Source organism: Rhipicephalus sanguineus, unplaced genomic scaffold (genome assembly GCF_013339695.2).
Source record: "Rhipicephalus sanguineus isolate Rsan-2018 unplaced genomic scaffold, BIME_Rsan_1.4 Seq5894, whole genome shotgun sequence".
In the NCBI taxonomy this organism is placed as follows: domain Eukaryota; kingdom Metazoa; phylum Arthropoda; class Arachnida; order Ixodida; family Ixodidae; genus Rhipicephalus; species Rhipicephalus sanguineus.
The window spans coordinates 18,973-31,140 of NW_023615574.1; the positions used below are offsets into that span (position 1 = coordinate 18,973).

At 52.1% G+C, this 12,168-nt stretch overlaps 1 protein-coding gene across 1 annotated transcript; it reads left to right on the forward strand.

Moving 5' to 3' along the window:
• The first annotated feature begins 1,193 nt into the window (after window positions 1–1,193).
• On the forward strand, window positions 1,194–2,069 carry LOC119377858 (uncharacterized). The gene has a single exon (XM_037647155.1). It carries the CDS (start codon window positions 1,194–1,196, stop codon window positions 2,067–2,069), a length of 876 nt encoding a protein of 291 aa, XP_037503083.1.
• The last annotated feature ends 10,099 nt before the right edge of the window (window positions 2,070–12,168 follow it).

Consider the following 12,168-nt stretch of genomic DNA (forward strand, 5'->3'; position numbering starts at 1 on the left):
GAGGCTGCACGGGACCTGGAAGCGACACCATAGACGAAGCTCACGAGCCTCCCAAGAGAGCAATGACTGTTCCTCCCAAGAGAGCAATGACTGTTCCAGGTCACGAAGGTGACTCCAATGCCAACAGTAGTGAACAGGCTACATCGCTGGAGCTTTCTGATGGAGAGGAACATTCCGCGACACCATCTCAGGAAGGATGTGCACGCGAAGTCGAACACCCCTCAGGAAGCAGCTCGTGTGGTGATGCTTCAGAAAATCGGCAAGCAGGTAATGGTCAGCTTCATTCTGCAGATGCTTCATCAGACAGCTCCACAGTGTCGGAAGCACAGTCAGCAGAACTGCATTCCTCAGACGTTTCATCAGACACCTGCACAGTGTCAGACGCAGAGTCAGCTGAGGAGAGAGGGCCACCTTTTGAGCCTAGCCTGGAAGGCATGGCGTCGGAGGTGCCATCTGGCAGCCATGTTTCTGCAGCTGAGGAATTTGCTCTCATTGCAGCCAAGCATAACATGACGCATGCTAATATTAACGATGTGTTAAGTTTTTGCCGCCGGAGAGGCATTTCTGGCCTGCCAAAAGACGCCCGAACTGTGATGAAAACAGAACGAAAGGCATGCCTTGACCAAAATGACTCGTTTGTGCACTTTGGTCTCGAACAAGGCATTCGGCAGGCAGTGGGGTCGGGACAGGTGCCGAGTTGTATAGAACTCCAAGGCAACATAGATGGCGTACCTTTGTTCAAGAGTAGCCAAACAACCTTCTGGCCCATACTTTGTCGAGTTACGAACATTAAGGCATCAACGCCATTTATGGTTAGTGTATACTGCGGTACAGGGAAGCCTCCGAATTGTGGCAATTACCTCGCACCATTTTTGGAAGAGGTGCACAGATTGACTGCTAACGGAATGATGCTAAAGGGCATTCATGTTAGTGTTATTCTGACTTCAATGGTGTGTGATGCTCCTGCAAGAAGCTTCGTGAAGGCTATAACTGGGCACACTGGGTATCATGCTTGTGAACGCTGTAACCAGAAAGGGCGCTATGTAGCAGGTCGTGTGACATTTCCTAGGTTGCATGCACCACTGCGCACAGATAGCTCGTTTCGTTCACAAGATGATGAGCACCACCACAATGGTGTGTCACCATTTACATCTCTAGATGTCAACATGGTGAAGTTCTTCCCTACGGATTACATGCACCTTGTGTGCTTGGGTGTGATGCGGCGGTTGCTGAAAAACTGGGTGTGTCAAGGTTACGGAAAAAGGCTCAGCAGATTGCAACGCAATCAACTCAATGATAGCCTTCGAGAGTCTGCTAAAGCATTTCCCACCTATTTTCAGCGAAAACCAAGGGGCACTGAAGAGTTGGATCGTTGGAAGGCTAGTGAATTCAGGACATTCCTTTTGTATGTGGGACCAGTAGTGCTTAAGTCCATTCTTCCTGATGCACTCTATAACCACTTCCTTCTTCTTCATGTGGCCTTAAGGATATTGGTGTCTCCTCAGCATTACCGTTCGCACAATCAGTTTGCTCAGGACCTACTCCGGTACTTTGTGCAAGAGTTCGGCAAGCTGTATGGGGAAAAGCAGCTTGTTTATAATGTGCACACACTGATCCACCTTGCAGACCAGTGCCTAGACCATGGCCCTTTGGATGACTTTAGTGCATTTCCATTTGAGAGCTTCCTTGGGAAAATCAAGAAGAAGCTCCGGTCATCCCACAAGCCACTGGCTCAGCTCAGCAGGAGGATGTCAGAAATTGGGCAGATGTCGCACATCTCAGTCAGTCGTGTGCAACAAGTGAAGCCAGGAGAGTGCTTCCTGCTTAAGGAGGGCCCAGTGGTTGTCATGGAAGTTTTGGAAGACTCTGTCAAGGGTGAAATCTTGGAAAACTTGAGGGACTTTTTTAAGGTACCATTGCGGTCATCCTGTCTGAACATATGGAAGTGTGATGCTGTTAGCCATAATGCAAAGACCTGGCCACTTGCTGATGTTCGAAGTGATGCACAATGCCTGAAGCTGATGTACAAGCGAAACCACATAGTTTTGCCATTGCTTCATCTGCAGTGAAAAGACTGCCAGGAATCGTGAGGTTGCAGTGGAGTGCCACATAAGCAAACCAGCATAGCGCACTTTTAAAGTTGAACTGCATGCCCTGCCATCCTTATTTTTCTCATCTTTTGTAGCCAGTGCTAAGAAGCTGGTTGTGTGCGCTGACCTTTGCATTAAAACATTACAGCATTGGTGGCACTACAGGGCTTAGAACGTCGAAATGCATGTGCCACTGAAGTAGTGACAGGGCTGTCTTGGCAGGATACAATTGACAGGATACACTGGGCAACAACCACGGGGAGCTCCTTGGGAGGTGTCTCATGGTAGGCTGGTTTAAGGTGAATTAAAGGGGTACTTACACAAAATTTCGCGGCCGAGATAGCCTGCGGGATTGATTCCCATGAACATGCGTATATCATCTGCAACATATCAGCAGCGAATATAGCTTGGAACGTATTTTAAATGCATTTTGAAGTTTGCGTGAGCGATAGACATCCTCAAAGGTGACCGTCGTTGACCCCCCTTCTTTCCTCATGTGACCACGCTGCAACAAGTTATGACGACGTCATAGCCGGCATTTTTTTTGCCGCATTCGCTCCAGCTGCCTGCTTCTCGGCGGCTGCTCGCGAACTGTGCGCAAGTGCGTCATAGTTCTGTCTGCTGACGTGATCGAGCGCTGCACCTGCTAGGTGGTGATAGTTGCACTCGGGGGCTTGTCATTTCTAAAACTGACACTGGCCGGTAATGAGGAGCCTGTAATTAATTATCTGTCGCGCGCTGCGGCAAACGATGTGCCATGTTATGACTAACAGGCCCCCAGCAACACATTGCAGCAAAAAAAGATGAGGCCAAAATTTGTGTGTCAGTACCCCTTTAACACAACCTCTTCGGGTTTATCATTTATTAGGTTTGCAGCGGACTTTGGCGTCTTGTGGAAAATATGGTACAGCCCATCATATGAAAGGACGTAAGATGCGCCTTTACAGCATCTTAGGCAGACATTGGTCAGAGATACATGACCTGAATGCACAAGGATGCTGTGATCTGAAGATTGAGGTGGAACGGGGTGCAATTGCTGAATGCAGTCCTGTAGGCATTGAGGTGCTTCAGCAGCTGGGGTGGTGCAGTTGGGACTGAACAAGTCTGCAGGAAGCCGCAGGGGTGCACCATAAATGAGCATAGGCCACTGAACAGCCAAGGTCGCGACAAAGGACAGTGTGTGTAGGCCAAGACGCGTGCCATGTGAAAGTGAGCGGGGAACTCACTGCTCTTCATTCAGGCATGCAGTCTTCGATGAAGACGCTCAACCATGCTGTTTGTACAGCGATGGTGTGCCATATGCTGCGGCAATGCTCCACCAAGCACGTGGCTGCAATCGGTTGTAAGACTGTTGGGGCCACCAGTTTGGGGAGCCGATGTGGAAATGAAAGCTTTGGCAACAGTTTGCAGTGATGTTCAGAACAAGCGCAGCTTCAGGCCAATGGGTGAAGCGGTCAGTCATCGTCACGCTGTACATGCAGTCGTGAGAGGGAGGGTGGCGGGTCACTATGGCAGTCTATCAAGGGAGGCCTCAGCATGCCCACTGGCAAACATTGGTATTAGTGCTCAGCCAGATCCTTGACTTGTGCAAAAAAGCCGACGCGAGCATGCCGGAGTCTGACAGAATCTGGAATGTTATGAAAGGCATCGACGACGATGCCTTCACCATGCTGCTGGCCAAAAACCCTCGCACAGTGGCAGAGGTCATCACGCTGTGCCAAAGCTACGAGGAGCTGCGCCGGCGGCGCTTGATGACCCGTCGACCGCCATCACGCGATGCTGATCTCGCGGGCTTGTCGGCCATTTCCGACCACTCCACCTTGCTCGCCGAAATCAAGTCGTTCGTGCGTGAGGAAATTGCTCGCCAGATCTCTCTACTGGCTTTCGCTCCACCGCAGCGGGTTGACCAGCCGCCCACTACCCTCCTGCCTCCTCTCCGCCGAGCGATTCAGCAGGAAATCGCAGAGGTCATTCCTGAATACCACCAACCGCCTCCAGTGCATGCGCCACTAAGCTACGCGCAAGCTGTAGCCAGGCCGCCCCCAGCGATTCCTGTGGCTGCACCGCGAAGTTACGCCGAAGCCGTCATCGGACCCCAGGCCTTCGACACGGCTGTGCCGCCTACGTACGTCGACGTCGTCCCCAGGCCGCGACTCCTGCCCACAATGCCCTCATATAGCAGCCGTCTCGTCCGTCCCGTTCTGTGACATGGATGGGACCCGCGAACCGCTGGCGCACTTCCGACAACCGCCCCATCTGCTTCGCATGCGGTTGCGCCGGTCACGTCGCACGCTACTGCAATCGCATGGAGCCGCCTCGGGTCGCATCAGCCCTCCCCAGCCAATCAAGCCGACCTTATTATGACCAAGCGCCGCCTATGTCACCGACGTCCCGCGCTGCAACATCTACCCGCCGGTCACAGTCTCCACGACGTCGCTCACTGTCGCCCATGCGGCCACGTCCCGTCTCACGTGACCAGGAAAACTAGTCGTCGCAGTCCACGAGGCAAGGGCTGCGACGCTATCGAACTGCGAAAGCCCTCAGCGAAGCCCATCGAACGTGATAGACGTGTTTGTGGACGGTGTTCGCGCATCTGCCCTTATCGACACTGGAGCCGCCGTATCCGTCATGGACGCCAAACTTAGCCGATTACTGCGAAAAGTGACAACGCCACTTTCCGGTCTCTCCCTCCGTACAGCCAGCGCCCAAAGTATTCACCCTACAGCGGTGTGCACCGCCCGCGTCATTATTCAGGATGCTCTGTACACCGTCGAATTGATCATAATTCCTGCCTGCTCTCACGACGTCATCCTAGGATAGGATTTTCTCTCGCTCCACGACGCTGTCATTCATTGCGCACCAGCCGAAATAGAGCTCTCACCGTTCCCTGATTGGACACCGGCAGACAATCCATCGGCTGCGGGCAAGGTACATGTCAAAGACGACACCAAGGTGCCTGCAAACTCGTCAACGGCGGTGTCAGTCTACTGCGCAAGTCTTTCCGACACCGTTGCACTCCTCTCGCCATCTGACCGTGTTTGCACGAGGAAAGGCTTGCTGGTGCCTTTCGCGACCGTGCAAGTCACTCAGGGCAGCACCTCTATTTTTGTTATCAATCCATTCCCGTACAGTGTCACGTTGGTGCAAGGGGAATGTCTCGGTAGCGTGGAACCCCTCGAAGACGCACAAGTTATGGACGAACCAGATGAAATGCCCTGCCACAGTTCCAGTACGCTCGGTGCTGTTTCCACGTCTGGTTCATCACCCGCTGATGTATTTGGTTCCTCCATTGCTGACAACCTTACGCCAGTCCGGCGTTCCCAGCTTCTGGGCCTGTTGGAAGAATTTCGCTCTTCTTTCGATGTCGCTCAAACTTCTCTCGGCCGCACGTCCGCCGTTACGCATCGCATCGACACTGGCACCCAGCCGCCACTGCGGCAACGTCCATATCGCGTATCTCCCACAGAACGCCGTGTAATCAACGAGCAAGTCGACGAGATGCTTCGCCGCGATGTTATTCGACCTTCTAACAGCCCCTGGGCATCTCCTGTCGTTCTTGTGGCGAAGAAGGACGGTTCTGTGCGGTTCTGTGTGGACTACCGACGACTTAACAAGATCACTCGCAAGGACGTGTATCCACTACCGCGAATAGATGACGCGATTGACAGCCTGCAAGGCGCAGAATTCTTTTCATCTCTCGATTTGCGCTCAGGGTACTGGCAAGTACCTATGGCTCATGACGCTCGACCGAAGACTGCCTTTGTCACGCCCGACGGCTTGTACGAATTCAACGTCATGCCGTTTGGGCTGTGTAATGCGCCCGCCACCTTTGAGCGCATGATGGATACCGTTCTGCGCAACCTGAAATGGCACACATGCTTATGCTACCTCGACGACGTCGTTGTTTTCGCTCCGGACTTCTCCATGCATCTTCAACGCCTGCGGCATGTTTTGACGCGTTTGAGCGAGGCCAGTCTGCAACTGAATCTAAAGAAATGCCGATTTGCAGCACGGCAGCTGACAATACTCGGTTACGTCGTGTCCAAGGACGGTATTCTCCCCGATCCAGCCAAGCTTCGGGCCGTGACCGAGTTCCCCAAACCTACGTCCGTCAAGGAACTGCGCAGTTTCGTAGGACTGTGTTCCTACTTTCGGCGCTTCATTCGAAACTTCGCGACTATCATATCGCCGCTGACGAAGCTCCTCGGAAGTAATGGGCCGCTCAATTCGTGGTCGTCAGAGTGCGACGAACCTTTCGCGAAGCTCCGTCGTTTGTTGACGTCGCCTCCCATACTACGCCACTACGACCCTACGGCCCCTACAGAGGTACACACAGACGCCAGCGGTGTTGGCCTTGGCGCTGTCCTTGCGCAGCGCAAGCCAGGGTTCCCTGAATATGTCGTGGCATATGCAAGTCGTACGCTTACCAAAGCCGAGACCAATTACACCGTCACCGAAAAGGAATGCCTGGCGGTTATCTGGGCCCTTACAAAGTTCCGACCTTATTTGTATGGTCGCCCATTTGATGTCATCACCGACCACCATGCACTATACTGGCTGTCATCATTGAAGGATCCATCAGGCCGCCTCGCCCGCTGGGCACTTCGCCTACAGGACTACGACATCCGCGTGCTGTACCGCAACGGACGCCAGCATGCTGACGCCGACGCACTCTCGCGCTCCCCCTTGCCTGACGACAATACCCACAGCTCAATGTCTCACAATGCCATTTCTTCCATCGACATTCACACCATCGCTACCGAACAGCGCAAGGATCAGTGGATCGCTTCACTGATACACTTGCTCACTGATCCATCGGCAACACCATCCACTCGCGCGTTGCGTCGTCAAGCCCATCATTTCGCCATTCGCGACGACCTCCTTCACCGACGCAATTACAACGCCGACGGCCGCCAGTGGCTACTAGTAATACCCCGCAGTCTCCGTTCTGACATATGCGAATCGTTCCACGCTGATCCGCAGTGTGCGCACTCTGGGGTATCGAAAACATACCACCGCATTCGCCAACGGTACTTTTGGCGAGGGATGTACCGCTTCGTGCAGAAGTTCGTTCGCTCCTGCATCGATTGTCAGCGCCGCAAAGCTTCAACGCACCAGTCACCAGCAGGTCTACAGCCTTTACCTTGCCCTGACCGGCCGTTTGGGCGCGTTGGCATCGATTTGTGTGGGCCACTTCCTCTGACGTCGGCTGGTAACCGCTGGGCCATCGTCGCTGTAGACCACCTTACGCGATACGCCGAAACTGCCGCCCTCCCAGCGGCTACAGCGCGCGATGTAGCCTCCTTCTTGCTCCGCCAGTTCATGATGCGCCACGGTCCACCCCAGGAGCTGCTCAGCGATCGAGGCCGTGTCTTCCTGTCGGAAGTCGTCGAAGCCATCCTCAAAGAGTGCAACATTGTTCACCGCAAAACTACTGCTTACCACCCGCAGACGAATGGCCTGACCGAACGCTTTAACCGCACGCTCGGCGACATGCTATCGATGTACGTCGCCGCCGATCACACAAATTGGGATTCGATTCTGCCTTTCGTCACCTACGCCTACAATACCGCCCCTCAAAGCACCACTGGTTTCTCACCCTTTTTCTTATTGTACGGCAGGCACCCGTCGCACACAATCGACACAATCCTTCCATACACGCCGGATCGATCGGAGTGTGCGCCTATTTCTGCCACAGCCAGACTTGCTGAGGAGTGTCGCGAGCTTGCCAGGACCTTTACTACGCAAGACCAAGAGCGGCAGAAGAGCATTCGCAGTGCCACCAACACTTCTGCACCCACGTTCCTCCCTGGAGCGCTCGTATGGCTCTCGGTTCCTACCACTGCAACTGGCCTCTCTTCCAAACTACTACCCAAATATGAAGGCCCCTACCGTGTCGTCGAACGCACATCCCCGGTCAACTACCTGATTGAACCTATTGAACCATCTTCGGACATGCGCCATCGAGGGCGCGACATTGTCAACGTGGAGCGCCTGAAGCCCTACCATGACCCGCTCATAGTGACCAGCTGTTAGGTCGCCAGGCGGCTCCCTTTTTGTACCCGGGGTAATTGTAGAGAAGCATTGGAACGCTCTAATGGGTCGTCCTCTCAAGCGTCTCCTAGTGGGTCACCCTCTTCGCCTATTCTCGGGGAGCACGCCCCTCGTGCTCGTGCTCGTGAGAGTCTGCGAGTCTGCGCTCTGTCGTTGTGCATCGTCGCCGTCAATAAACGTATTAACAGGAATAAGATGTAGCCGCTGACATGTCGCATCATAGTCAGCCTGGCATTAACAATTGACGAACAAGTTGCAGAAGAAGGGAATGGGGGTGCTTACACAGTGCCTGCAGTCTGGGGTTCTCTATCTGCACCTAAGCTACACATCCGAGGCCACAGTAGATGTGGAAATACTAAGGGAGGTGGTGCGCGAAAGTGCGTCAGGTGCTTTTGTTGTACTGGAAGTCTGTTGTGCACTCCAACAAGCAGGCCAATTGACAAAGTTCACATGCTACAAAGTTCACATGCTATGAGATGTACCAAATAAGCGACAGCGTGTCTGCCGACCCTGAAAGCAGCTTGAGCTTTTTTTAGGAAGATGGGGAAATCTCAAATGAGAAGCCCTTGGTTGTACAGAGAAGGTCAGTGGGTGGGGGTGCAGAAGCTTGGCACTGTGCTGAATAAAATGTCGGGATAGATTCTCTTGGCCCACGAACTCGCACAGTTGGCATAGGTTAGTGGGTGCTGAGAAGTCTCTAACATCCTGGACAAGACACGGCAGTGGAAGAAATTTCAGAGCTAACATGGTGGTAGCCCAGGAACTTGAACATGGATAACCTGAAGTCACATTTTAGAGTTACAAGATCAAATTGTTGAAGAAGTTGACAGAGTTCTCACAGGTGACACTCGTGGTATTTTGAAGGAGGGCTCACAACAAGGATGTCATAAATGTAGGGAGACGGTGCATTATCTCTGCGATAAATCTTTGGAGTCTTTGAGCTGAATTTCATAGCCCAAAAGGTATGCACACACATACAATCAAGCTGATGGGTGTGATGTTGGCAGTCTTCAGAATATTGGCAAGTTCAGCAGAAATTTGGTGACACACCTGGGCAAGGTCTACTTTGCTAAAGATCTTGCGCTCTTCGAAATGCCTTGTGAAATCTTGCCTGTGTGGAAGGGAACAGCTATATCGTGGAGCGTCTTAATATTGAGTGCCTAGTACTTGTTGCTCTTCACACATTTAATTGGGTGGGGGAGGACACCTGATAAAGTGAGGAGGTGCATATGTTGAACGAAGAGCAAATAATGGCTAGACAAAGTATGTGGTTAAATTCCCATGCGCCAACACTTGCCGAACTGGTGGTGCATACACTCACAGAAAAGATTGAGTAAAAAGGGCGTCTTTTTGTCCCGCAACAATAATAATTTATTTTGTCTTCCTTTCCTTGCATTATTGCCGTGGCTTGTTGACGTTCGCTACGATGAAGACCCATTGGAATGTGCGCCGCAGGCCACGGTCAAGAGTGGAGGACCGCAGACCATGTGTGGCAATGAAGGTGAAGTTCACACAGAGTCGGCCTAAGTGACCTAGATGTGCGGTCACCCTTAGAGTAAGCCAGTACACTGACGACCTTGGAAACTGTGTATGAGGAAGCACAGATTGTAGGTACGAGCCATTAATAAGAAAATGCGGCCTGGTTGTAAGGCGAGTTCACGTGCGTCTGTCAGTCACATTGTGGCTCACTTCCCGACCACTTGCATTGGGTTTTGCACTGGCACGATGCTGGAAAGTGGGATGATACAAGCAAATAGTGAAGCTTTGAGGTTTGCATGAGTGGGGACCATTCGGTGAAGACGAATGGCGGCGAGGATGTGAAGAGAAGCTGCGCTGGTCATGAGAAGACGTTCGCAGTGTGTCGATAGGAATGGCAAGCTGATCGACCTGGAACTCCGAGGAAGACATGATGGAGGACCCTGGTGTTGAAGAGGGGATGGTGACCGAAGGAAAAGTCACGTCTTGGACGCGATCAGTGAGCTGCTCAGGGCAGTCGAGGGTTAAGTCCCCTGCAGCTACTAAGACAAAACGGGTGGACTGCAGCGAGCACTGCAGGAAAAGCTGTCTCAATAGAGCACCATTTCAGGGCCGTAACTAAGGGGGGGTTGAGGGGGTTCTGACACCCCCCAAATTTTTTCATGCTGTAACTCTTCGGGGTGATACTAAAATACTTGCACATCTTCACAGCGACCACCAGTTGCCAAAGTTAGCCCTTCTACGCAGGAGCACACCCCGAAAAAAATTCCTGGGTACGGCCATGCACCATTTGATTTGAAGTTGCTTGCATCGAAAAGCTGTCGGCATACTGCTGAGTAGCTGGGAAGGGTTTCGGTTGCTGAGCCCCTTAGAGATGAGCTGGTGGAGGAGGTGCGTGCTCTGAGATGCCGTGGTGCTGTCTAGAATGCTCCTTGGGCACAAGGTAGCATCAGGTGGAAGGTCGTCCCAAGGCAGGAGTTTGTTGGGATCAGTCATCTCTTATGCCAGAGTCATCACTGTGAGGAACCACACTGTCGCACCTTCCATGAGCTCCTTGCAACTTCCCCCAGCTAACCTCGGCAGTAATGCAACCTTCCAGCTCCTCTCACTCGTCCGTGGTGGCTCCCTACTGATAGGGGACAGGTGCCGCTACACAAAGTAGGCCTCTTTCGACCACACTGCACTCCAGTTCCTCAGACAATGAGCAAGTAAACTACATTCCTTGCTCCAAATTTTATGCCTCGAAGCAGTTCTCACAATGTTCTGTGGAATGAGAGCCTTGGGGAATGGATCACCAATGTGTAGAGCATGTGCGAGAGATGTTCTTGGAACGACTTGGCCATGCTAAATGCTGGAGTGAGTGAAAGCATTATATTCATCATTATTTATGGAGGTTGGGTGCCCATTAGGCATTGCCCCTTAGCCACTTTCTTTGCTCTAGCTATGTGGACTGGGTGGAAGTGGGCCTCTAGACTAGTTGTGTTGAGGACATCCTCCCACACCAAAGGTGAGGGAGTGGCCAAGAGATCTGATGGTGACAGGTCTTCCTCATAGTCTTAGAGTATGGGGTTTAGAATGGCTGGAATTCCCAGACTTCGTGGATGTGCACTATTGTGGCATCACATGGATGGTATTGGGTGCGAGGCCCACCACTGGAGACGCGGGTACTGCAATCGCTGTGACGTGCAAGGTTGGATCACGTGACCTTGCCTCGCTCTGGCGAAGGGAAGCAGATGGTTGAATGCGTCGTTTTTTTTTTACCGGGATTTCGTGGCGTTTTCACTTTTGAACCACATTGTTTTGCTCTCACTTCTTGTGTGTGGACCCCTAGAGAGTACACAATCCGGAAAAGTGCAGTAAAAGTTATCGGCGGCATGGTACTTTTCTGCTCTGTGCCCCATCCACTACGTACGCGAAGGGGCCAGGCGTGAGCTTTCACTTTTACCGCTACCCTGCTTTTCACGAGCATAATGCCGCTGTCACCTGTCTTTTTTATTGTTATTTCAAGCCTATGATGTTAAAGGGGTACTGACACCTTTTTTCGAAGGCGAGTTTGCTCTGAAATACAAGTCTCCTGTATACAGAGACGGCTCTGAGCAAGTGTGAAGCTCAGCAAATGCTGACAAAATATTTTATTTTGATATTAAAGTCAGTTTTTCCATGGCACACCTACTGACATCGACACCAGCCTGACGTCAGGCTACAGTACAAATTCTCGTGACTTCACGCAGCAGTCTGTCTAGTTGTGATGACGTTAGGTACCAAAACTTCCAAGATTGCCGCTCGTGCGTCATTAAAACTTCCAAAACGGCCTCTTGTGCGTCACCAACGGAGCCACGGTGCGGAGCGGCCGTGAAAACGTCACTATATATTGTGCGAGCATGTGACAAGAAGCTCGTACCGTGTTGTGAGGTCAGGGTACAGTAGGAACCGAAACTAGCCTTTAAAAACATACTGTAATTACTTTTTCAGGGCGCACTCGTGCTTAGCACTACCTTTTTTAGCCTTTTGAGGGCTTGACCTTTCATTTGACGCAAGAAAACGACAA

Bases quoted from the DNA above. Each gene is read 5' to 3' on its own strand.
- LOC119377858 (XM_037647155.1), top strand. From the start codon at position 1,194: ATGCACCTTGTGTGCTTGGGTGTGATGCGGCGGTTGCTGAAAAACTGG.